This window comes from Lactuca saligna, chromosome 9, assembly GCF_052625555.1.
Source record: "Lactuca saligna cultivar CGN05327 chromosome 9, ASM5262555v1, whole genome shotgun sequence".
NCBI classification, from domain to species: domain Eukaryota; kingdom Viridiplantae; phylum Streptophyta; class Magnoliopsida; order Asterales; family Asteraceae; genus Lactuca; species Lactuca saligna.
This window is the reverse complement of record NC_136425.1, coordinates 52099961-52127474: the sequence shown is the minus strand read 5'-3', so window position 1 is coordinate 52127474 and position 27514 is coordinate 52099961. Positions and strand designations below refer to the sequence as shown.

The following is a 27514-nucleotide window of genomic DNA, read 5'->3' as shown; positions in this document are numbered from 1 at the left end:
TATGAATTTAAATTATGATGGGACAAAACATTATTTTGGTACTAGTATATAACGCATAGGAACCACGGTTACAAAGTTGATTAAATTTTTATAGTAAAAAAACTCAAAATTATTAACTAATTATTTTAAATGAATTATTAAGATATATTTTTTTACTTATATATAAAGTTATAATCATTAATTCAAATAAATATGTGAAATTATATTACTTTATAATTTGTATTAATTTTATTTTATTTTTTATTATAATGCTATTAATTTAATGTAATTAGAGTGAGAAATTTAAAATTTAAAATGAATAATCAATAGGTTGACAAATGACATGACATTAATTAGAAGACATAATAAAATGAAACATGACAAAAGAACTATTCTTTTATTAGTATAAGGAAATTGCACAGGAACCTAGGGCGACCATGGTGGTTGGGATTTGCACAAGTCAACATAAATTGATCTTGTGTTTGATAGGTCGTTTTGATGTAAGCCAAATCCCCAACTTATGTATGGTTCTAATTAAGGTTTTTGATGAATTAAGTTTAAATGTTGTAATTTTTGATGAAGAGGGATCTAATAATCCAATTACAACATGTATGAATTATCAACTTGTATCCAGATCAAAACAAGTGAAAATTTAGGTGCTTATTGATTATGGCTTCAAAGTGTGACATTTGTCTTTGTTAGAAAGAAAGTGAATGTATCTCGAATTGAAAGTTAGATGTTATTTTTTGGCGTATTATGTGAAATTGAATCTAGAATGTATATCAGTTACAAAATAGACCCTAGAATGTATATAAGTTACAAAATAGACCGTAAGGAAGTTATAAAAGTTACCAAATGGAAGTAGATTGTTGTAATTGGGAACTTGATTACAATTTTATGCTAATGACCATTCATTCTTTCAATCCAATAAGTAAGAGAAATCTACAGAAAAATCTCAAACTTCTGGGAAAATTTTCAAAAAAAGCTTATTAGCATTTTTTTTTAACAGAAAAGTCGCATTATTTTGAAAAAAATCATATAATCTATCATTTGCTATTCAAATATAAAAATGATTTTCTCGTTAATTTGGGCAAAATATTAAATAATTGGGACTTTTCTGTTCAAAAAAAAACTTTTAAGACTTTATTGAAACTTTCCCAAAAGTTTTGGATTTTTCTGTAGATTTCCCTAATAGGTAACAAGCAATCATACATTCACATAAGGGGTTTTGGGACGGATTATCCGATTATTTTGACATCAAGTTGGAGGTAATTAATTTTAATTGTTTATATAAAATGATTCTAATTATTTGATTATTTAAGTGTCAAATATTCAATGTTGAGCCCCCTACAACAATAGTAAGCATCCAAGTTAAAACAAACTTACCACATTATCCCTCTTTCAAACCCTAATGTTTGTTCGTTCACCTCATATTTCAAATATGAACTATTCTAGCATTACATAAGAATGTCATTTTGATCATTTTACAATCAGTTATCAAAAAAAAATTCATAATTTGCCGATCACTCAACTTTGATTATCGAATATCATATAATCACTTTAAAAACAGAGAATTAATCCCGCATGTTGAAATCACATATGCAAGAATTTGGTATATTATTTGAAAGATGGTTCCAAAAATATTACAAATTATGTCTAAATGCTTCCATGAATAAAGAATAGCAAGTGAAAACTAGCAGCAATTTGTACAACCCATTTAATAAAAATCATACTCTTGAAAAAAAAAAAAAAACAGAAACTATAATAATAGCTTACATGAAAATCAAAAAGCAAAAAGCAAAAAGCAAAAAACTTGAAAAGCAAATTGGAGTGTTGTGACTTGTGGTGAATGGTGATAGTTTTATTTATTAACCTGAGCAGCAACCGCCCTTCTGCCCGACAGGCTGCCCCTTGAGCTGCACAGATGGCGGCCTCATGTTGTTTGACCCGGGTTGACTTGCCATCCTGTGTATTTGAAGGAATGGAATCAGTAATTACATTCCATCATTGTATTTTTCCAAGAATGTTAAAAATGAATTCCTTTTGTGGGGTACCTGTTTTTGATATCAGCAGACATGGCCATAAAAGCCTGTTCAACATTTGTTGCATCTTTAGCACTAGTTTCCATAAATGGAATACCAATTCCATCCGCGAATTCCTAAACAAAATAATATCGGAGTATTATATTTTTATCTTCTTTTTAAAATACAAAATTACAAAAAATATGTACCTTAGCAGTGTCGAAAGACACAGCTCTGCTTTCTACAAGATCACATTTGTTTCCAACAAGAAGTTTGTTCACATTTTCACTTGCATAGCGATCAATTTCACTCAACCATTGCTTAACATTGTTGAAACTTTCTAGATCAGTGACATCATAAACTATCTGCATAAAAGACAATCAATTTCTATTACTTATTTCTTATCAATTGATAATTTTTCTAATTCTTAAATTATAAGAACTTGAATTTTGAAAAAGCATACTATAATGCCATGTGCCCCTCGGTAGTAGCTACTAGTAATTGTCCTGAACCTTTCTTGTCCAGCAGTATCCCACTTCATAAATATTCAACATTAGTTTCATACAAATATTATTTTATAGATATTTGATTATTTTCAGAAGAAAATCCTCACAATTTGAAGCTTAATGGTTTTTCCATCTTGTTCCACTGTGCGAATTTTCTGCAGAGTGAATGAGAGATTATAATCTTCATCATAATAAACTGTGAACATGGATACAATATAAATAAGATTAGATTCTTACAAAGTCAACACCAATTGTGCTTATGTAGCTGTCGAGATATGAATCATCCTGTATCAAAGAGATCAAAGCAAGAAATAAGAAGCCATGGAATATCAAATCAAGCAATATGTGTATAATGTAGGTAGAATTAATGAATTATGTCTTACAGCAAATCTAAGCAACAGACATGATTTTCCAACTCCTGAATCTCCAATTAGCAAAAGCTTGAACAAGTAATCACTGGAATAGACATGGAAAGTGTTACATGCGATGAAAAGAGCATATTTTAATGAACGAATTGAATTGATTTCGAATAACTATAATACAATTGTCAATTCATCACTAATCGCAACCCTAATGTAATCGGATATATCGAGTTACGTCCCTACGCAATTCTCGCAAACGTATATACCGTTTTCAAACTTCAAATTCTAGCGATTAGAGAAGATCAACGGAGTTTTAGCACGTAATGTTAAAATTGATGCGATTGATTCAGAGAAAAGGAAGACAAGCTTAAGCAATTACACGATCATCTCGACAACAAATGAGATCCGATTAAATTAAACCGAATCGACAACAATGGCAATAGAGATTAATCATTGTTGATAATTAACAACAGAAGCAGATCTAACACGCGAATGGACTAAAAACGATAAGAGATAACAGAGATCGGAGACTTACTACTCGTGATTCATGATAAAGAATTTGCAGTGATATATAAAGGGGCCGACTGATCCAACGGTGTCTGACGGCCGGAAAACTGGATCTTCACCGGAAAAGCAAGAGCAGAAGAGAATTATGGGAGCTTGATTCGTTAATCAATGGAAGGCAATGAAGAGGGGAGGATGATATTAACAAACCGACAGATGGGAGAGAGGAAGAATGTAACAAACAAACATGGGAATTTACGAGGTGTCTCTGCTTTTAACCTTACTGCCACCATATCCTAACATTACGTTTGAATTTTTATTGTTTTTATTCGTGAAAAATAATAAAGTATTAGTAAACTAATTTAATTAAAATAACTAATATTTTCGTAAATTATACATAAAGGGTGTAACTTTAATCATTTTCATTTTAGGAACATACTTTTAAAAATTAACATTTAATAAATCACATTATAGGTTTATAATCAAATAAAATTTTGATTATCTAAAATATATATTACTTTTAGTAATAAACTATTTGATTATTAGTTTATTGGTTGTGAGATTAATGTATTACATGAGTTAATTTTAAAAAAAAAAAAAAAAAAAAAAAAAAACTAAATATAAATGTCAAAATATTTAAAAATTTTAAATTTATAAGAAAATAAAAAAAATAATAAATTATTATAATGAAAATATTTTTAATCTTTTAAATTTAAACAAATCCACTATAATATTATGTGGAAAATTGAAATTAAAATGTAAATTCATTAATAAATTTGATATCTATTTATTACTATATTTATTGCAATTATTATATTAAAATATTATGTGGAATTTAATAAAATAAAAAAAAATCATAAAATGATATGGAAAACAATAATTCAAAATAACCATAAAATGATATTTAACAAATTGAATGAGAGTGTGACAAGTAAAAAAAAATTAATTTATTAGAGATGATAACATAGATCTTTAAATATTAAATTTGCAAATGTGTTTCTCAACACAAAGATTCACTGGATATTTTATTTGTTTATATCCAAATATGTATCGCATATTGTGGCAAAGATAATAAATAAAAAAGAAATATGAATTCTAAAATATTAAAAGATAAAGATAAAAATTTAGATGTTTCTTTTTTAAAATAAAATATATGTAGTCCCCGAACCATATGTATAGAAAAAATACAAACCAAACTTCTGCATTCTATAAGAAAAAAATTGTTTGGTTTTAAAGTTTGCATGTTGCTAAAACAAATATAAATTATAAATGTAGGAAGGGATAGTTCTTTCATTGCAACAAGTCTAACTAGAAAATGATCTTCATATCACTTTGAGAAGAGAATTGTTGGTTTGACCAATGAACTATGTGAAAAATGGATCTTTCTTTCGGCAAACATTTTTTGAAAGTAGCAATTCCATTTAGTTCGGTTTCGGAAAACTTTCTGTCAGGGCCTAACATCAAAGTGCATGTTGATATCTATGGTTGAGGCCGCAATTCATTTTTACACATGGGAAGGGCTTACTCTAGTAGAAAATTGATTGTTTATAAAGTTTTCATGTGGCTAAAACAAATATAAATTATAAATATACAAAAAACACTTCACAATTAAAATATGAAACTTAAATAAAAAAAACTTAGGTTTTTTAGAAAAGAGATGACTGACTTATTTATGTAATTAATAAAACAAATAAATAAAATGCATGAGGGTTTTGAAGCAACAATGAAAGGAACATTGCATTTGGATGGAAAGTTGCCACCAACACAAACAAGTCTTCATTATAAATGTTTGTGCAAGTGTTTCTATTTCGGAAAGATTTGGAAAACATTGGATAATGTCTTTTTGGAGAAGAGGACATGCAGATTGTATTCAGTCTTCTAAAAAATATACAGTTTGTAAAAGAAATGTATATTTGTCCGTAGACAAGAAGCTTTAGGTTTATCAATACATTTATTAGTCATAACTTTATTAGTTTTTGATAGATAAAAAAAAATCATTTTCATGCATTCACTTATTGTCAACAATTAATAGACTGTGTTCAAAAGATGGGGCAAGGACTTGGTTACATTATTATAAAAAAATATCTATTAGTGGGATCGTGGTGGGGTTTACAAAAGTATATATATATATATATCCACAAAAAATATTGCTAGAAAAAAAGTGTCCATTCGAACTGAAAGTTGTAGAAAATTGTTGGTTCTTAAAAGCGGTATATGAAATGCATAATCATGAGTATGCCCTTACATTTAAGACACCCATATTCAAAGCGTATTTCCTGAAAATGAAACCCGATTAATAGTAGACTTAATAAGAAAAAAGTATTTCATAAACGAGTTGTTTCTTAGGCTTTGGCATGCGTATTACATGGTTGTATTTAGCATTGTGAGTTTTTATCAAGTTAGTCAAGTACTTGAGCTTGATGGAGTTCAAGTTTGACTTTCACCTAATTTCCGTTCATTTCTAGTTTTAAAATATTATGTTTAAATGTAAAATCATGTGATTTACTTTCTTTCCAAAATTCACCTGATTAGATTAGATTTGGAAAGTGATTCGTACACAAAAAATAAATAAAAATAAATAAATAAATAAATCCATACACAACAATTTATGTTTTATAGAGTTACACACTACAATATTTTAAGACACAAATTATTATGTATATAAAAAAATATTGTATATCAATCAGTTGCCCATTAGATTACTAGTTAATTTGAATAAAATTGTCTCTATTTTAATTTTCAGAAATTTGCACTACCTTCAAAATTTGGTTATTGCCTATATAAATGGTTGAACATGAACCTTTTCTAGGCACCTTGAGATTAATAAACATTTTCCTTTTGTAAAATACTTTGATGTTTTTATTTAAGTTGTTATCCATCATAATAACATGTTATCTTTGTTCACATATTCTTGGACCATATTGATAGTCTTCGCCTCATATTTACTGCCATTAGTGTTAATTTAAGTACATTTTGTTATCCAAGATGAATCATCACAAAAACAATTTGTATTGTATTTGACATGCACGGAACTCAGATTAAAATCGATGTCAATAGGACAAAAGTTCCACTTTTTTGTCCAACCCAAAATGTTTCCTCTATCACCTAAAATAGCCCTAGAAATCACATTCATTGTAACAAACACAAGATGTACATCGAAACAAACTCGCAATAACATATATTCTCTTGGAACAAAATGATACATGCAACTTTTTGTTGCATTATGTGTATGAAGATTATTCTATATAGTGTACTCAACTCTTAGTGTAGTATATATACTTTACTATGTTTAACTAGGGAATACACAAACTTTACTAGTACAAAAAAAACAAAAAACATAACAAAATTAATGTTTCACCAGCATTTCCTCAAGTCCATTCTTTCTTGCAGCATCTTTTAGTTTCTCTAATGCAACAAGTCCAATTTGCCTAACACGTTCCCTCGATAACCCTATTCTGAAAATTCATATATATAAGTTTATAATCAAAGAAGAGATAAGTTGTTTGAAATAAAAATTGACTTTTGGTAATCGGGACCTTATTTGGCAACTAGGTTGTTGAATTGATTATAAACTTATAACATAGTCTCTTAAACTTGATTTTAAAAGTACATTTCCTAAAATAGAAATTTAATGAGTTTGTACCTTTTGCCGATATCCTCCCAATAAAGGCATTCCTTGTCCAAACCATAGTAAAGACGGATGATATCCCTCTCACGTTCCCCTAGAGTCATGTTTATGAGCTTGTTTACTTCATACTGCAAATTCGACAGACTTTTTAGGGCTATTTTCAATGTTTAAGTCTCTGTCTTATCTTGTTATGCCTTTTTTTTTTCAATGATTAGCCTCTCTTTTATTTTCTTCCACCTTTTAAAAATGTAATATTCAAATTAAATACTTAAAGGGGATCCAAATGATTGGAGCTTAGTTTAGATAACCTAAATGTATCTAATTTGAATATTACATTTTTTTGTTGAAATAAATACCTTGAGAGCTGCTTCATCTACTCCATGCCATGGGTCATTCTCCATGCAATTATCTGCAATGTCCTGCAGGAGTTACAAAAAAAAAAAAAAAAAGGGTTAAGAATAGAGAAGGTGACGTGGCAGTTGAGAGAATTTTACAACTCTGATAAATATAAAATAAGTAGCTAATATTCAACTTACACTATCCAGCGTTTGTCCAGGATTATCAAGTGAGAATACTTTAGTGATTGCCTACATCAAGTAATATATTTTATATTTGTATTAAGAACATGGAGAAAAAAAATGGAAATACCAAGTTAGCAAAGATATTTAGTACCTGAGTTGCGTTTATAACTTTTTTTCTGGATATGTTCAGACTTTCTGTAATTCTCTGTGGTAAAGAAAGCAAGTAAGCAAGCAAAGAAAAGAATAAATAAATAAATTGTTATGTTTAACTTACATCAATTGATGGAGTTATTCCTTGTTCCTCTAGTTTGGCTTTGGCATTCCGGATTGCACTTTGTCTTTCATGCAAATGAGTAGGTAATCTTAGGATTTTAGAATTCTCAATCAGAGCTCTTGAAACACCCTGTCATAAAAAAAAAAAAAAAGACGTAAATACCCTCCTTGATGGTGAATTTAAAAAATAAATAAAAACCATCCATAATTCACCTGTCGTATCCACCAATAAACATAGGTAGAAATCTTGAAACCTCTTGATGAATCATACTTTTTGATCCCTTGAAGTAGTCCAATTAGACCTCCCTAGATGACAATAAGTTAGTTAATGGTTAAAAAAAAAAAAGAGAATTCTTCAGCTATAAGTAATGGCAATTTATTATATTTAAAAAGTAAGGCACCTGAATAAGATCAGCCATTTGAGCTCCCATGTTATCATATCTTTTTGCAATAGACATCACTAAACGGACATTGCTCATTGCAAGCTTCTCTCTTGCCAAAGTGCTTTCAATTTGTTTTTTTCTTAAATCCATTCTTGAAATCCTCATGGAACTTGCAAGTTGCCCTTCTGAAGGTTCATATCCCAATTTTTCCTTCAGTCTGAAAAATAGGCTCAATATCAGTAATTTTACATTAACGTTTTTTTTGATGATATTGATACAAAAAATATGTAACAGATAAAGTTCAATTCCCATATTCATAAAAAAAAAATGTATGTACATTGTTATTATAGTTAATAAAGAATCAAGCACATTGCTATTATCGATAAAGTAATGTAATTTATGGCTATTATTATATGCAAATTTTAGTTACCTTGATTTCTGCTCTTCCAAGCGTAAACCGATTTTGATTTTCTTTGATAGAATGATCACCTCTGATTGAGTGAGAAGTCCTTCACTTCTTACCCCTTTAACATGACCTTTAAATTGATTTTGAAGGAGCTCTGAACCAATTTCAGAACAACTATTTGGTGTTTTCTTCCTTGCTTCTATTCTACGCTTTCGTGCAGATATCTGAGAGCTAATGATGTGTATTTTTTTGCTGTTTTTTTCTGTGGGAGTATCTGTTGTTGTGTTTGTATTCTTCTCGGTTGGAAGTTTCCACTGCTTTTCCAGAAAAGATTGTAAAAGTAGTAAAGCTTCAACAGGAAGTTCTTGTTCAGAGCTTTTGTCTTCCAAGTGGTGAAATCTTTGAACCCATTGGTCTGTAGAGATTGAAGGATCAGAAGAAGTAGCTACATGTTGTTTTAAAGCTCTAATGGAATGGGAATCTGTATCTCGTTTGGATGTAAGACTATGGCTGTAGTTGGATTGTTTCTTTGCGGTGATTGTGTTCTTAGTAGTGACAAATGTGAAGCTAATATCACCATTGCAGGAGAACTTTTCACTTGTATCTGAGTAAAAATAGGATGAACCCAAGAGGCTATTTGTTGCCCTTAGTCCAATTGCAGTTGTAGACATCATTTGTGTAGCTTGATTCAACTTGTATGAAATTGTGTCATTTACTCTCAGAACATTGTTTTACAGAAACCATGATATGCTTCCTCTTGAGCATAAAGTACATGATTGTTGAACAGGTCTTCAGGATTACTGGTAATTACTTGCTTGAAGTTTCTGAACAGAAGAAAAGAGAAGATTATAATAAAAAGAGAAAATGTATAACAACCATCAAAGTAATCATTAAATTTACAAAAAAAAAAAAGGGGTTGCGATGCTACAATACAATCAGGGCACCCAAATCCCAAGATCTGGAACAGAGATTGAAACTGTGCGAGCCCCAATCTGTTGCTCCAACGCAAATACATAATAACCTATCAGCTTATCTAAATGTTTGTTCATGATGTTCATCGTCCCCAATTTGTTTCGCAACACAAATGCGCAAGATCGTATCAGCTTAGTTTAACGTTTGCTCCACAACTTTGAATTTATAATTGAGTTTAGTTATAAAGTACATCCACCCGAATTCAAATGTTATGCCAATGATTCATTCTCCAATTTGAATCGATCATGTACAATCCGAATCGCAGGTCAAACCATTGACATTCAACAAATCGCCGATAACATACATGTAATAACGTTCAGTCAATAACAGCACGAATCACTTACTTTAACTAATCTATCGGTAATGAACAATGTATTAGAAAGAACACTATAACACAACCGATTTCATAATAGAACCACCATCCCTGATTCCCTGTGTTAACTGTTCAATTGATGCAAATTGCAAAACACAAGCCTCGTCACAATATCAAAAATCTCAGCAGATGCATTGTAACTAAAATCTCAAAAACGATAGATCACAAATGGAGTAATCAATCACAAAACTACATCAAACGATACAAATTGTTATATGAAGGATAACATAAAAACGAAAATGAAGTCGTCTTCGACATTACCTTCGGTACCAAGCTCATTCAATGGTGGAGAGAGAGAGAGAGAGAGAGAGAGAGAGAGAGAGAGAGAGAGAGAGAAGTGATGATAACCAGGATGAACGAGTGAACCTGAATGCAGAGGAGGTGCAACTGTATCAACTTCTGCCTTCGTTTTCCTCTAGAAAACAACATTTCTTGTTTCTTTCTCCCTTTTTTTTTTTTTTTTTTTTCAATTTTAATAATTTTATCATAAAAAATTTATGCGTTAAATGCAGCAAGTGATTGGATAAAGCGTATTTTTATTTATTTATTTATTATAATAAATTTCTTTTTATATTTAAACGTTCATTATATTATAACAATATCTTTTAAATACAAAACTATTTTTATTACTATAATCAGATATAAATTCTAAGCTGTAATATCCTGATTAGATTTTTGTTATATATTTTCTCCTAACAAATAAAAAAATAAGTAAAAATACAAAGTGTTAGCTAAAAACGAAATAAATCATTACAATTAGTTAACTTTAAAATAAATATAATCAGTATATATTATATTCAATTGGGTGATGTATCCAAGGTGGAGGAGATTGGGTTTGGACAACCAATTATGACTTGTGAGTGTGGCGTTGAGTATGGCAATAAAATTGTGTAATTTAGTTCAGCTGCATACCTATACACAGGTGACATGTAACAAATTGACTTAAAGGGAATTAATTATTAGTGGTTTGATTAGTATATGTATAATATGTATAAAGTGTATATAAAAGGGTGTTTGGATAAATAAAAAAAAGTAAATTATAGCTTATTACCTTATTGTTTATTCTTACCGTTGTAAGTTAAGTTTAAGTGTTTGAATAGAAAACATTAAAAATCAGTTTATTGGTGGTGAGGATAAACTAAATAAGCTAATTTTAATAAGTATTTTCCCTTTGCTTATAGTTTATTTCTTATTTCTAATAAAAACACTTTGCAAAAACTATTTTTGCTCACCACTAATAAACTAATAAACAATAAACTAATAAACTATAAGCTAATTTATCAAAACACTTCTAAATATAAAAGTTAAGTGATAAGGACTTAGAAAAGTATCTATACAACCTCCCATTATTTCATTTTATACGAGAACTCATAGAGGCAATCAAAAACCAAAGGATATCGAATTCCAAGAAATACATTATAGATGACAAAATCAACAAGTTAGATAATCTAATTTTGTAATATGCTCGAATATATAGAATATATTTGATCACAATTCAAAATGAGTGATTTGGTATGTCTATATTCTTATGTTTATTTAAGTAATTAATGATTTAAATATGATTACTAAAATCATTCGTTGATGCAAATGGAGATTTCGGTTGTTAGGTTTATGGAATCTAACTTTTTGCAATGTTTTAAAGTTATCGAATAATCGGATTTTATGTTTTAAAATAGTAACCAACTAATATTTTATGTATGGTTAATATTACATGTGGTTAAGTAGTTCATCATCTTTCATTTTTGGCCTAGTTTTATTACAAATTTGGTATGAATTTTAAATTTTGTTACAAATCCGTAGGGTGGCAAATCAGGCAGTCGTTCCGTATTATTGCTTTAGACGACACGATACAAATTACTTTTTCTTAACCCGAACATGACAAGACACGTTGATATCTTTTTGTTCGTTAATGAATCAATAAAAACACAACAAAAACCAAAAAAAAAAAAATGTTAACACAACAAAAATAAGAAAAAATTGAGGGAGAGTCTTTCTCCAATGAGAATAAAGAAATTTTTTGGACAAGACAAGAAAGGAACTTGCCCTTTGACACCAAGGGATATGAACGGATTGCTGGCGATGACTTGGTGAAGGGAATCTATGAGAGAAGGTTCTCGATGAATCGGGTTCCGACCAAATAGAGCGTGAAGCCAACAAGTTCAGTCGAACAACGTAACGAGTCTAAGGGAGCTTGAAAGGGGGCAAAGGAAAATGAAATATGAAATAAAAAGATGCTTTAGGAGTATGAGATGGATGGACAAGGAGTAATCATTTGCATAAATTCATTCGTAAGTTCTTGCAAAAAATATAATTTAAACACGAGTAACGCGACAAAAAATAACATAAAAAAAGAGAATGCTACTAAATATACAACACTTTTGAATATGAACACGAACGCAATGTTTGTGTTATTGTTGTGTCGAAATTTGAAAACGATGTCGTGTCTCTTATACATTACATGAATACGAATTCAAAAGTTCGACTTCATTCCAATTTTGCTTCACGTCGTGTACTTTTATCATATCGTGCGACTTTTGCCAACCAACATTTTTAGAAAAATTCGTTTACAAAATCATTGTTTTATTATTTCCACTTATTTTAAATCATATTTGTTATTTCATCGAATCCAAGTGTCACACAATCACTTAGAAAAAATGGTTTGCTAATATATATTTTGAAAAAAAAAATTAAAAAATATTGTAAAAGAAGTTTTTTTAAAAAGTTTAAAAAATATTGTAAAGGAATTTAAAAAAAAGGTTAGAAAACAAATTAAGAAAAAATCTTATAAATAATTATAAAAAGTCTTCAAAGATTGTAGAAAAAACAAATTGTACAAGAAAACTGAATTTCTAGCGGATTTGTAACAAAAATTAAATTTGAACAAATTTGTAATACAATTTAAAATCTAGATCAAAAGTGTAAAATTTAAAATATGGGTGACCTAATTAACCTAAAAAAACAAGTAAACATACAAAAAAAAAATTACGTTGATTATCTTTTTAAAACATGAGAGAATTTCGTATATGTCCTTATTAAACATCAAAATAATATATTTATCCGACTTAAAATCTAAATATCATATTTATCTTTATTAATCTTTTAAAATATCAGATTTGTCCAAATATTTTTTTAAGTATTTTTTTAAATATTTTGTAATTATTTTTTCTATTTTTAAATCATTAAATATGAAAGAAAAAGTGAATGGACCTTATTGTCCTTCCGTTCTAAATGGCTAGAATTAAATTGACCCGTTTCTGTTGCTTTTTGAGATAAAATCTTGACAAAACTTCAAAAATAGTGTCTGTGGTTTTCGAAAATAGCAAGTTTAGTTCCTAAGTTCAAAAAACCTCACAGATGGTCCCTGTGGTTTCAAAACTTTTAACAAATGATCATTCCGCCTAACTCCGTCAGCTTTCTACCGTTAAGTGAGGGGTATTTTCGTCATTTCAATATACAGGGACCATTTATGAGGTTTTCTCTATTTAAAAAAAAAAGAAAAAAAATATAATTATTTAATTAAAGGGCCTCTCTCTCTCTTTCTCTCTCTCTCTCTCTCTCTCTCTCTCTCTCTCTCTCTCTCTCTCCACCGTATACCCCCACCTCCTTCTCCTTTTTCTTTTTACCCAAGATGAACACTTCATCATCTTCCTCTCTTCCTTCTTAATCAAAATTCAACATCTACCCACCAATCAGTTATATTCTGCCTAATCTCGACGGGAAAGATGAGCGGGGGGAGGGGAGAAGCCTGCTGGTGGTCGGTCGACACTTACAGTAGCGGGGATTGGTGTTGGTCTTCGATACAGAGAGAAAGACGAGGTGGCAACCGGTGTTTCTTGGCGGAGGTGATGGCAAGTGGAAGCTGGAGTGGAGGCAATAGGTAGAAGGAAGCAGTGGTGTCAGGGTGTTTGATGGTGGTGGGTCACGACAGGAGGAGGCGGTGGTTGGGATGTCGCAAAACAACAAGCAGTCGTTGTGTATTGAAATGAACAGTCTCTAGAACAAGAACTGGTTTCTGAAAAAGATCAAGAACATGAACATACTTCTGAAAGCCATGAAAGACCTTACTTTGTAGCTAAACATGTTGCTTCATTAGCCTATGAAAGACAATTAAGTGGAGTTAGTGACTCCAAGTTGAGCTCCATACCTGATACAGAATCGGTATCTTCAGCTAGTGATCTTGAAAATAAGGATCATACAGAAGATGACCACCATTCTCTAGAACCCGAACTGGTTTTTGAAAAAGATCAAGAACATGAACATGAAGAGTTGATTTCTGAAAGCCATGAAAGACCTTACTTTGTACCTGAACATGTTGGTTCAATGGCTTTTGAAAGATAATCAAGTGAAGTTAGTGACTCCAAGTTGAGCTCTATATCTGATACAAAATCGGTTTCGTCAGCTGATGACCTTGAAAATAAGGACCATATTGACCTTTCTCAAGAACCAGAACTTATTTCTTTTGAAGATGATATCGATGACAATGTGGAATCTGTTCAAGTGAGGGAAGGAGATGAAAGACTTCATGAGGATGAAATAAGTGTTGGGAATGTGATGAATCAACAAAAAGTAGTGAATCTGGTCTCTTCTTTGGAGATTATGGCAGAAGCAGTTCATAGCAGGGCATCAAGTCTGTCATCATCTGATGAAGTGAGTGAACATGTATATAATGAGAAAGATGGCAATGAGGTGGCAACATCAGTTTCAGAAACAAGTTCTTATTTTGAAGAACATGGCAGCTTAATAGAAAGGTCTGAGATTGATGTCACAAGTTTATCAGTGGAAGAGAGTCACCCAAAAGAACATGTATATGATACGAGTCCTCGATCTGAACACGTTGCTTTGTAACTCTTGTTATAGTTTATGGCAGCGACAAAACAAAGGGAAGAAGAGTAGCAATGAATCACAAAGGTGTGAAGATGGGTGGTAGTTTTATGGTGTTTTGTACTCTGAGAGAGAGAGAGAGAGAGAAAGAGAAAGAGAGAGAGAGAGAGAGAGAGAGATAGAGACAGAGACAGAGGCCCTTTAATTAAATAATTATATATATTTTTCTTTTTTTTTTTTAAATAGAGAAAACCTCATAAATGGTCTCTGTATATTGAAATGACGAAAATGTCCCTCCTTTAACGGTAGAAAGTTGACGAAGTTAGGCGGAAGGACCATTTGTTAAAAATTTTGAAACCACAGGGACCATCTGTGAGGTTTTTTGAACTTAGGGACTAAACTTGATATTTTCGGAAACCACAGGGACCATTTTTGAAGTTTTGTCTAAAATCTTATCACACTCATCTTTTAACCTCTTACCATCTTTGTTTTTTGAGAGTTGTTATTTCCACTTTTTTATTTTATTCATCCGCTGATTTTTAAAAGAAATTGACAATGATACCCTCATTTAATTATGGTGTATGTTAATATAATAACCTTTTTAATTATTTGTAATAAATAAAACATTCAATTAACCCATCACCCCCCTTTAGCCCAGTTGGTATTCCTCTCCCCTCCATACCTTTTCCTTACATTTCGTAAACACCCAAGTCGGAGTCCTGCAACACAGGTGCCATCTTCTAACTCTTTGCCCTCCTCTTTCTTCGTCCTCAAGAAACCTTCCCGTCTTCTCCCAATAAAAATACAAGCATCACCAGAACTTACACAGAAACACCCATCTCTGATTGATTCCATTCAAAGACAAAACTCACCCCAAAAGGCCATTCGCCCATTCCACCACCACCCTTCCGTCGTTTTCAAGAAAGCCTCCTACACCGGCTGATAGAAAGCACTAGTCCGGAAGCCTTACTCGTCACCGATGATGAAACCTCAAAAATCTCTTGAACCAATTAGGCCATCTCCAATGGATTAAACTCTAGAGAGTTGTATGGATTGCTAAGTAGGAAAGAGAATATACATATTCACTTTAGTTCTTAAAAAATTATAAAATTTCAATTACAATTTCATTACACCATTCAATGGTCATTCAACTCCACACACTCTCTCCTCTATATTATATTCACATTTATTCCATTAAATTCTCATACAACTCCCATTGTGGATGACCTTAAATATTGAACTCTTCTGAAAAGCGAATCTTGAAACCCCATGGGCCAGAAAATATTATTTTGAAAGTTGGTTTCGATTTTGATACTTACAGAAGGAGCGGTTTCCGCCGACAAGTGGGGGTTGAAGGTCTCCAGCGTGGGTGTATGGAAGGTGAGGGAGAAGGTTACAGGGTGAGGGGAAGACCACCAGGAATAAAGAGGGTGGGTTAAATTATACTATTTATTTATTACAAAAGATTACACTCCAAATATAAACAAAGGGCATAATCATCATTTTTTTTAAAACCAGTGGATGTATCAAAATTGGGAGTGGAAGTATCAATTCCCTTGTTTTTTTTTGCCTTCTCAACATCTACTTTCTTGCAATTGTTTACAAATAGAAAGAAGGTGTTTGAGATTGTTTTTAAAATGATTTTTTGATTTTTGGTTTTTCCAAAAAGTCAAAAAGTTCAAAAAGAAGTTTGACAATTAGAAAAATTGTTTAAAAATTAACTTTTTGTCAAGAAGAAAATTGTGGTTTTTCAAAAGTAAAACAATGATGTATTTTTGTGACTTTTAGCCACTTAAAAGGTAAATTACATTCAAAAGTCAAGAAATACTAAGTCAAACACTTTTTAAAAACAATTTTTGGCTTTTATCATCTTAGAAGCTAAATTCAAAAAATGACTTTTTGAGGTTAAAAAGTAATACCAAACACCCCTTAAGAAATCTAAGACTTCATGTGGGAATTAAACAATCATTCTGTGATTACATGGCATGATCAACCAGATAGGGAAGAAAGGGGATTTTATGAAACAGGGTAATGGACATATCAGCTAGATAATAATTCTAATTTACATAAGATTGGGATGTTTTATAGATTTACCAAACCAAACGCAATCCCACCAAAGGAAATGTCAAATTCCTTCTTTTAAGAACATATTAAGATAACAAAGATCGATATTCCTTCCTTAATTAATTGCAAACTTTGGGCAATAAGGAAGCTTCCATTATGCAATACAACATATTTTCCACAACCAAAGGTAATGTAAAATTCAATCTTGATTTCATTAAATACCTCTTGAAGACCCCACGAAACTGTAGCACCTGGTTCCTAGAATGTAAAAATTTATCTAAGTATTTGTCATTTTAGCCTTGGACTCGGCGAGTTGTAGGTCTGACACGCCGAGTAGGGATGCGGTCCGGGGGATCGCTTAAGTTGACGACTCGGCGAGTCCATATTCTGGACTCGGCGAGTCACCGCTGTTTGATGAAACCCTAAATTTCAAGGGTTTGCACCCTATTTAAACCCTCATTTCCGCCCCAAGCTCGCCCCCATTCACCCTCAGAACCCCCAACATCGTTTTTGCCCTTTTCCTTGTGAGATTGAAGTGTTTTGGGTGTGTTCTTAAAGTTTTTGAGGAGAAAGAAGAGTAGATCAAGAAGAGAAGAAGGAGGCCAGGCTTATTGGTGTTATATCAGTGATTTCCTTGAGGTATAACTCATTTTCCCTCTGTTTTTATGCTTGTTGTCCCTTGTAGCTCCATGAAAGTCTTTCTTGAGCCTTTCCCTAAGCTTGTTTGTGTATTAGAGTGGATGATAAGTTGTTTAGCCTCTAGATCTAGGCATGATTGAGCTCCAGGAGCTTGGATCTACTGCCTTTATGGAATCATAGTGCATGTAAGCCTTAGATCTACCCTTTTGGTGCATTTTGAGCCCTAAAACTCTCATGGATGTTTATTTACATGTAAAGTTGGAAACTTTACGTGTAAACCAGGCCCTAGGAACCCATATCTATGAATGGAATGAGTTGGATCCAAGCAAAATCGCGTGTATAGTTTTTGCATGTGGCCGACTCGGCGAGTCGTTCATCTGACTCGGCGAGTCGGGTTGCGAGTCCCAAGGTTGTTCCCTTTTGTGTTTGCGAGTTGGAGTAGTGAGTCATAGGGTATGATTCAGTGGGTTGGAAGCCAGACTCACTCATGAATTCACTCGGCGAGTCAGTGCCATGACTCGGCGAGTTCATGGCAATCTTCTTGTTTCAAGAACAACTCGACGAGTTGTTCATACAATCGGCGAGTCACAGCTTAGAGTGTTCTTCGAATGAAGGCGAACTCGGCGAGTTGTTCATACAACTCGTCAAGTAGGATGAAGGACTATTGGACTTGGGTATAGAGAAAGGGACTCGGCGAGTTGGCAAGCCAACTCGGCGAGTCTGGTCAACTAGTAGTTGATTGTGACTTGGCTCATGACTTGATAAGGGTAAATGGACAATTTACCCTGAGGGCGGTTAGCAGTATTTGACTAAGTGTTTGGTGGGAATTACAGCCGAAGAATTTTCGGAGTAGCAGCAGCAGACAGACTATTCCCACACAGATCAGCAGCTACTACGAGGTGAGTTACCTTCCAGTAGCGGTGGGTCTACGGCCACAATGTTGGCCCACCAGTAGGAGTTGTATGATGGATGATTATCTCTGTGATATTCATCTAAGGTTGCTACTACCTGTGATATGTTTATGTACTAGTATGATATGCTGCTATGTGCTAGTGACAGTAGGGGGAGATAGTCCCTAGATTACCGGTCGATAGGGCCGAAGGGGCGGTCATGCCCAGCCATGCTAGATAGATTATGAGATATGTGTGTTATGTGGTAGTAGTAGGGGATGAAATAGTCCCCAGTATCCGGTCGAGAGGACCGAAGGGGTAGGTCGGGCACCCAGATATGCCTGACGATATATGCATGTTATGTGATTGTGTAGTATGCGGTACGTTGGGGGAACTCACTAAGCTTCGTGCTTACAGTTTTCAGTTTTGGTTTCAAGTACCTCTTCTTCGAAGGGGAAAGAGCTGGCGCGGTAGGGGCCCATCACACACATGCTCCGTATTCCGCATCATGAGATCTTCCTGGGGATTTGTACTCTGACATTATTAAGTTTTATGAAATTTTTTCCAGACATGCGTTCTATTTATAAATGTTATGATCAGTAAAAGTTTTAATTCGAATGTTTTACCAAATATATGTTTTCAAAAAAATGAAATTTTTGGCTTGTATTTTTGGGGTGTTACAAGTTGGTATCAGAGCCCTGGTTTGAGGGATTCGGACACACCTTCGGGGGTGTTTGAACTCAAATCAAGGGATTAAAAGATTTTGGAAAGAGACAATGTTTTCTAAAAGGCTAAGTAAAGGGTTTTAAGAAAGAACAAAGTGTGTGATGTGCGCGACCGACTGGGCTCAAGTAAGTATTCCCCAATGTACCCATACGAGTTTATTTATGTTTATCAGTTTCTGTAGAATAGCATGCTAGAATAGGACTAAGGATCTAGGAGTGATGCCTTATGTGCCTGCTTTATGTGCTTCAGTATATGAAAGAGTTGCATGCTAGAGTTGAGTAGACAGCAGTAGGGTAGCCTGTTTAGGTTATTCCTGATAGTACGAGTTTAGCATTGTATGCTAGTTCAGTTTTTCTCTACGAGGATAGAGTTGCTTGAGATTGTTTTCTTTATGTCCAAATGTTGTTTTCTTTGTGCTATGTGGGCTTTGAGTGATGGGAGTTAGTTGTTAGGTGGATACGTTAAAGTCGCATGTGATCAGGGTTGAATAATCTCAGAGTGTTGGATTTGACCCTATTACGTAGCTCTTGTTTGAGTCCTAAACGTTATAGGGATGAGTCCCTTACTCGAAGGATTATCCGAGCCTCGTCGCATGTGATTGTATTCAGGTAATAGCTAATTGGCATCACAAAGAGACCATCAATAGCTGAGGCCTGGGATGGGTGGGTCAGCGGTTTCCTAGGGAAAGCCTAGGATAAGAGTAGCAGTGATCAGCGGTAGTGGAAGGAACTTGGTTGAGTCGAGGCGGTCTTTGGGGAAGGTACAGATAAACGTGGAAGGTAGTATGGGCCCGTACTACTGAAAGCAAAGGATCCGTACCCGAACCGAGGAAGGATAAGATAAGACCAGGGAACTTGTAGTGGGTGTGATCCCTCTAGGGGTATTAGTATCACTAACATTTGTTATTTCTTTGTATTTCGGAATGGTGGTACTATGCCCAAGGCCAACAGTTGGCAGTACAGGAGAGGGATCGGGTTCGGGACCAGGTTCCGAGCCAGCAGATGAGGGACTACGCGAGTTCATCACGTCAGAGATCACTAGAGGCATCCTTGAGTCGACCCCCATTATCTTCGGGTCGATCAAGGAAGGGATATTGGAGATGATGGAGGATCGCCTCTGTGCATTCAGGAGCGACATGGCATCTGGCCAGTCAGAACACCACACACTATCCTTCAAGGACTTTCGGGGGAGTGGTGCACCGGATTTTCATGGGGCGAAGGACCCATAGCCGCCAGACGATGGATTACAGACATTGAGTCTGCACAGTTGACTAGCTTCTGCCCTGAGGGGTCGAAGGTGAGATATGCAACAGGATGTTTGAGAGATTGAGATAGAGATTGGTGGGAGTCCGTCGGTGACTCGTTGGGAGCCTTGGCTGTCGAGGCTATGACATGGTCGGACTTCGTGACCAGGTTCAGGGCAGAGTTTGCGCCGGCTGTCGAACTTCAGCAGCTGGCCAGGGAGTTCCTAGATATGAGACAGACGACGGAGACTGTGGCGGAGATCACCGCCAAGTTCCGGGAGAGGGCGTTGTTGGTGCCCCAGTACACGGGTACCGAGGATATGAGGAGGACCCGCTATCATGATATGCTACGAGCTGATATTCGGGAGCATGTCAGTTTTTCAGCTTGCCCTACCCTAGACTCTATGATTGCCAGGGAAAGGGAGAGGGAGATAGATCTGGAGCACATCCGGAAGAGGAAGGTGGAGGAGGGGCATGTTATGGGGGCTTCGGGGAAGAAGCCCAAGGGATTCGATGCGGGGCCGAAAGGCCAACAGGGATGGGGTCGCTGCAGGAAATGCGGCAAGACACATGAGGGAGCGTGCAAGTTGGGATCATTAGGCTGCTACAAGTGCGGCAAGTTAGGGAACTTCAGTAGGGATTGTACCTCCCCTGTACCTATGATTCAGACATCGGAGTTGTTGTGTTTCCACTGCAACCAGAGGGGCCACAAGAAGGCCAATTGCCCCCAGTTGACATCACCAACGCCGGTTAAGGCGCCATCTCTAGCTACCTTGCTGATTACAGATGGCCGGCAGGGCAAGGCAAGGTAGAGGCTCCAGTGGTGAGGAGCCGGGTGTTTCAGCTGACTGCAGAAGAGGCACGCGCCGCACCCGATGTGGTGACGGGTATGATTCTTTCCCTCTAGTTTATTTTATGATGTTATGTTATTGATGTGTGCTCTGTGTATATGCATTAAGATTGTTCCATGTGAACGGTATTCCGGTTCAGGTGTTGTTCGACTTGGGTGCCACCCGATCATTTGTTTCCCTTGCGCTTAGCAAGAGGTTTACTGAGTCCTCGGGCATGTTGGATTCCCCTTTAGAAGTAGAGATTACCGATGATCGATCGGTGCGAGCATCAGCAATGTTCATGGATTGTGTTTTGAGGTAATTTGAGGAGCGCTATTTGGTGGATTTGGTTCCCATACCGTTGCGGGGGAACAAGGTGATTATAGGCATGGATTAGTTGAGCCCAAATGGGGCGGTGATAGATTGCGCACAGAAGCTACTGCGGGTCAGGACCCCAAGCGGGGAAGAGTTGGTGATCCACGGCGAGAGGCCACAACGTGGACCTATAGTATGTTCAGCAGCGAGAGCTAGGCGCTACCTTCAGCAGGGATGCGTGGGGTATGTCGCGTATATTATGGATACCCGAGAGATGGGTAAGGCGACGGTGAGCGAGGTTCTAGTGGTGCGAGACTACGCTGATGTGTTCCTGGAGGAGCTTCCTGGAATACCTACGGAGCATCAGGTGGAGTTCAGGATCGATCTAGTTCCTGGTGCGGCTCCAATAGCCAAGGCACCCTATCGGTTGCCTCCTCCCGAGATGCAGGATTTGTCTACGCAGTTGCAGGAACTGCTAGACAAGGGGTTTATTCGACCGATCAGTTCACCCTGGGGATCCCCGATCCTGTTTGTGAGGAAGAAGGACGGGTTGCATCGGATGTGTATAGATTATCGGGAGCTGAATAAGGTAACGGTGAAGAACCGTTACCCATTCCCGAGGATTGATGACCTCTTCGATCAGTTGCAGGGAGCATCTTAGTTCTCCAAGATCGATTTGCGTTCAGGCTATCATCAGATGAGGGTTAGAGAGGAGGATATATGGAAGACTGCGTTCCGGACGTGTTATGGCCATTATGAGTTCGTGGTGATGTCGTTTGGGTTCATCAATGCACCTGCCGCGTTCATGGACCTCATGAACCGCGTGTGTAGACCGATGTTGGATCGGTCTGTGATAGTTTTCATTGATGACATCTTGGTTTATTCCAAGACTCAGGAGGAGCATGAGGAGCATCTGAGGGAGGTTTTGGAGACCCTGAAGAGGGAGAGCTTGTATGCCAAGTTCTCCAAATGTGAGTTTTGGTTGCGCGAGGTGCAGTTTCTTGGGCACCTCGTCAACCAGAACGGGATTTCAGTAGACCCGGCCAAGGTGGAGGCCGTGATGAGGTGGGAGGTTCCAAAGTCTCCATCTGAGATTCGGAGTTTCCTAGGATTAGCAGGCTACTATCGGAGGTTCATTCAGGATTTCTCCAGGATAGCCGTATCCTTGACACGGTTGACTAGGAAAGTCGTGGTCTTTCGATGGGGGCCTGAGCAGCAGGCAGCATTCAAGACTCTGAGGCAGAGATTGTGCGAGGCGCCGATCCTAGCCCTGGCCTAGGGCGTGGAGGATTTCGTGGTATATTGCGATGCGTCGATCTCAGGCTTAGGCGCAGTGTTGATGCAGAGGGGGCATGTCGTTGCTTATGCCTCGAGGCAGCTGAAGCCTCACGAGGCGAACTACCCGACGCATGATTTGGAGTTGGGGGCGGTGGTCTTCGCCCTCAAGATATGGCGGCATTGCCTCTACGGGGTTCGATGTACCATTTACACAGACCACAAGAGTTTGAGGTACCTCATGGATCAGCCGAATCTGAACATGAGAGAGCGTCGGTGGTTAGACGTGGTGAAGGATTATGATTGCGAGATCCTTTACCACCCGGGGAAGGCCAATGTGGTGGCCGATGCACTTAGCCGCAAGGCGGCGCCGATCAGGGATGTTTGCATGAGGATGACTGTGGTGACTCCCCTGTTGGAGCAGATTTAGGAGGCTCAACAGGAGGCTATGAAGGAGGAGCATCGGAAGAGTGAGCGAATAGTGGGACAAGTCACCTCCTTCGATTATGATAGCCGGGGATTATTGACACTACACCGTAGGGTGTGGGTGCCGTATCATGGAGGCGTGCGCCAGATCTTGATGGAGGAGGCACACAAATCCCGATTCTCTATTCATCCAGGGGTGACGAAGATGTATCGGGATCTTCACTTGGACTATTGGTGGCCCTGCATGAAGCGGGATGTGGCATGGTACGTCGTGCGGTGTTTGACTTGCAGGAAGGTCAAGGCCGAACATCAAAGACCGCACGGCAAGATGCAGCCGTTGGATATCCCGTTGTGGAAATGGGAGGATATTACGATGGATTTTATCACAAAGCTTCCACGAACGGCGTGAGGAGTAGATTTGATTTGGGTCATTGTGGATCGGTTGACCAAGAGCGCCCATTTTATTCTGATTCTGGAGAGTATCTCGGCCGAAAAGTTGGCCGATATCTATATCAGGGAGATAGTGGCGCGGCACGGGGTGCCAGTGTCAGTGATATCAGATCGAGATGTGCGGTTCACTTCCAGGTTTTGGAAGAGGTTTCATGATGAGTTGGGCACTCATCTGCATTTTAGCACCGCCTTTCACCCGCAGATGGATGGTCAGAGTGAGCGGACCATCCATACTTTGGAGGATATGTTGCGGGCGTGCGTGTTAGATTTCAGTGGTAGCTGGGATACCTATCTTCCCTTGGCTGAGTTCTCGTACAACAATAGCTACCACGCGAGTATTGACTATCCCCCATTCGAGATGTTGTACGGTCGTAGGTGCAGGACCCCGATATGCTGGGGTGAAGTTGGCCAGAGGGTCATGGGGAGCACCGAGGTGGTGCTCAAGACGACCGAGAGAATCCAGCAGGTTTGGAGCAGACTTCAGACTGCGCATAGTCGGCAGAAAAGTTACGCCGACAAGCGTTGATCAGACCTGGAGTTCTAGGTCGGGGATATGGTTCTCCTAAAGGTATCGCCTTGGAAAGGCATCATTCGATTCAGGAAGCGGGGCAAGTTGGGCCCGAGATTCATTTAACCGTTCAGGGTTGTAGACCAGGTGGGTAAGGTGGCATATAGGATGGATCTGCCATCCGACCTCAGCCAGATCCACAACACCTTCCATGTCTCCCAGCTGCGGAAATGTCTCGTGGATGATTCAGCGGTGGTGGCATTAGAGGATATACAGGTTGATGACAGCCTGAATTACATTGAGCGCCCAGTTGCAATCCTCGACCGGAAGTCGAAGGGTCTAAGGAACAAGAGGGTGGAGCTAGTGAAAGTGCAATGGCAGCACCGCAAGGGTTCGGAATGGACTTGGGAGCCGGTGGAAGAAATGATGGAGCATTACCCCGAGCTGTTTTAGGATCGAGCAACAGACTTCGAGGACGAAGTCAAAAATAAGTGGGGTAGATTTGTAGCACCTGGTTCCTGGTACGTAAAAATTTATCTAAGTATTTGTCATTTTAGACTTGGACTCGGCGAGTTGTAGGTCCGACTCGCTGAGTAGGGACGCGGTCCGGGGGCACGCTTAAGTTGGCGACTTGGTGAGTCACCGCTGTTTGATGAAACCCTAAATTTCAAACGGTTTGCACCCTATTTAAACCCTCATTTCCGCCCCAAGCTCGCCCCCATTCACCCTCAGAGCCCCCAACATCGTTTTTGCCCTTTTCCTTGTGAGATTGAAGTGTTTTGGGTGTGTTCTTGAAGTTTTTGAGGAGAAAGAAGAGTAGATCAAGAAGAGAAGAAGGAGGCCAGGCTTATTGGTGTTATATCTGTGATTTCCTTGAGGTATAACTCATTTTCCCTATGTTTTTATGCTTGTTGTCCCTTGTAGCTCCATGAAAGTCTCTCTTGAGCCTTTCCCCAATCTTGTTTGTGTAGTAGAGTAGATGATAAGATGTTTAGCCTCTAGATCTAGGCATGATTGAGCTCCAGGAGCTTGGATCTACTGCCTTTATGGAATCATAGTGCATGTAAGCCCTAGATCTACCCTTTTGGTGCATTTTGAGCCCTAAAACTCTCATGGATGTTTATTTACATGTAAAGTTGGAAACTTTACGTGTAAACCAGGCCCTAGGAACCCAGATCTATGAATGGCATGAGCTGGATCCAAGCAAAATCGCGTGTATAGTTTTTGCATGTGGCCGACTCGGCGAGTCATTCATCTGACTCGGCGAGTCGGGTTGCGAGTCCCAAGGTTGTTCCCTTTTGTGTTTGTGAGTTGGAGTAGTGAGTCATAGGGTATGACTCAGTGGGTTGGAAGCCAGACTCACTCATGAAGTCACTCGGCGAGTTAGTGCCATGACTCGGCGAGTTCATGGCAATCTTCTTGTCTCAAGAACAACTCGACGAGTTGTTCATACAATCGGCGAGTCACAGCTTAGAGTGTTCTTCGGATGAAGGCAAACTCAGCGAGTTGTTCATACAACTCGTCAAGTAGGATGAAGGACTATTGGACTTGGGTATAGAGAAAGGGACTCGACGAGTTGGCAAGCCAACTCGGCGAGTCTGATCTATTGGCAGTTGACTGTGACTTGGATCATGACTTGATAAGGGTATATGGACAATCTACCCTGAGGGCGGTTAGCAGTATTTGACTAAGTGTTTGGTGGGAATTACAGCCGGAGGATTTCCGGAGCAGCAGCAGCAGACAGACTATTCCCACACAGATCAGCAGCTACTACGAGGTGAGTTACCTTCCAGTAGCGGTGGGTCTACGGCCACAATGCTGGCCCACCAATAGGAGTTGTATGATGGATGATTGTCTCTGTGATATTCATCTAAGGTTGCTACTACCTGTGATATGTTTATGTGCTAGTATGATGTGCTGCTATGTGCTAGTGACAGTAGGGGGAGATAGTACCTAGATTACCGGTCGATAGGGCCGAAGGGGCGGTTATGCCCGACCATGCTAGATAGATTATGAGATATGTGTGTTATGTGGTAGTAGTAGGGGGTGAAATAGTCCCCAGTATCCGGTCGAGAGGACGGAAGGGGAGACCAGCACCCACATATGCTAGTCAGTAGTATCCGGTCGAGAGGACCGAAGGGGAGGCAAGCTCCCAGTATGCTAGACAATATCCGGTCGAGAGGACCGAAGGGGTAGGTCGGGCACCCAGATATGCCTGACGATACATGCATGTTATGTGATTGTGTGGTATGCGGTACGTTGGGGGAACTCACTAAGCTTCGTGCTTACATTTTTCAGTTTTGGTTTCAGGTATTTCTTCTTCGAAGGGGAAAGAGCTGGTCTGGTAGCGGCCCATCGCACACATGCTCCGTATTCCACATCATGAGATCTTCCTGGGGATTTGTACTCTGATATTATTATGTTTTATGAAATGTTTTCCAGACATGCGGTTTATTTATAAATGTTATGATCAGTAAAAGTTTTAATTCGAATGTTTTACCAAATATATGTTTTCAAAAAAATGAAATTTTTGGCTTGTATTTTTGGGGTGTTACAGATGCATGACTAGATAAGCTTGTCAAACTACTCAATCTTGAGGATTCAACCTCATCATCTATATCGAAACTCACCTCTATTCCCCCAAACTTTCTGAAACCATATGGATACTCATATCTATTTCAATATCTATCGAGTGTTATTATACTAAATTTGAAGTTCCTTCATTATGTCAATCATTTGAAGTCCATTCACTATTTTCCTTATGGTACTCTTTTAGAACTGATCCCACTACTTTTGAAATGGTCCCCTTGATGAATTCACTCAAATACTTCTTTTAGAACGAATCTTGTTATGGCTTCACTTTTATTCCTCTTTTGTTTCCAACTTAACTTCTTCATGAAAAAAAAATCGCACCATAACATACTAAAATGTGCAATGGCACGCCATATCACACATTGTCACGCGACATGCCTAACAACAACACCATAAGACATTTCGTAACGGATGAGTCGTGCCTCACGCCATGGCACGCCTTGGCGCATGCCATGGCGCGCCTTTTAAAATTATGCTTGTATGTAATGATAAAAATTGGTACATTCTAAGTGATTTCAAACTTCTGTAACACCCCATTTCTTATAACTACATGATTGTCTTTGGGTGACAAACCAAATCCTTATTTTTCACTTTTAATTTTGGTTCATGTCTTTCTTTCTTAATTGAGTTCGTTATCTAATATTTTCATTACGTTAACCATATTTTACCTCGATCATCATAGTGGCATGAGTTATTTGTTTAATCCATGTTCATATTTAAGTTTGAGTAAACTACACAAATCATCCTTTGGTTAGGTAACAAAAAGAAATTTTAGTTCCTATTTTCAAAAATTAATTCGGACCGTCC

The 27514-nt window shown here is 37.2% G+C and overlaps 2 protein-coding genes across 2 annotated transcripts; both read right to left on the bottom strand.

Moving 5' to 3' along the window:
• Positions 1–1579: 1579 nt before the first annotated feature.
• On the bottom strand, positions 1580–3641 carry LOC145017384 (ras-related protein RABD2a-like). Its single transcript, XM_078975426.1, has 8 exons — positions 3404–3641; positions 2890–2962; positions 2744–2791; positions 2614–2661; positions 2464–2535; positions 2210–2365; positions 2034–2137; positions 1580–1944 (listed from the first exon to the last, which is right to left on the bottom strand). Exons 1-8 carry the CDS (start codon positions 3415–3417, stop codon positions 1848–1850), a joined length of 612 nt encoding a protein of 203 aa, XP_078831552.1. The 5' UTR covers positions 3418–3641; the 3' UTR covers positions 1580–1847.
• A 2882-nt stretch (positions 3642–6523) lies between these two features.
• LOC145015386 (RNA polymerase sigma factor sigA-like) lies at positions 6524–10301 on the bottom strand. Its single transcript, XM_078973852.1, has 10 exons — positions 10190–10301; positions 8608–9407; positions 8196–8394; positions 8008–8100; positions 7796–7924; positions 7673–7726; positions 7537–7587; positions 7357–7419; positions 7016–7128; positions 6524–6827 (listed from the first exon to the last, which is right to left on the bottom strand). The coding sequence occupies exons 2-10, from the start codon at positions 9255–9257 to the stop codon at positions 6719–6721; spliced, it is 1461 nt and encodes a 486-aa protein (XP_078829978.1). The 5' UTR covers positions 9258–9407; positions 10190–10301; the 3' UTR covers positions 6524–6718.
• Between the last annotated feature and the right edge of the window lie 17213 nt (positions 10302–27514).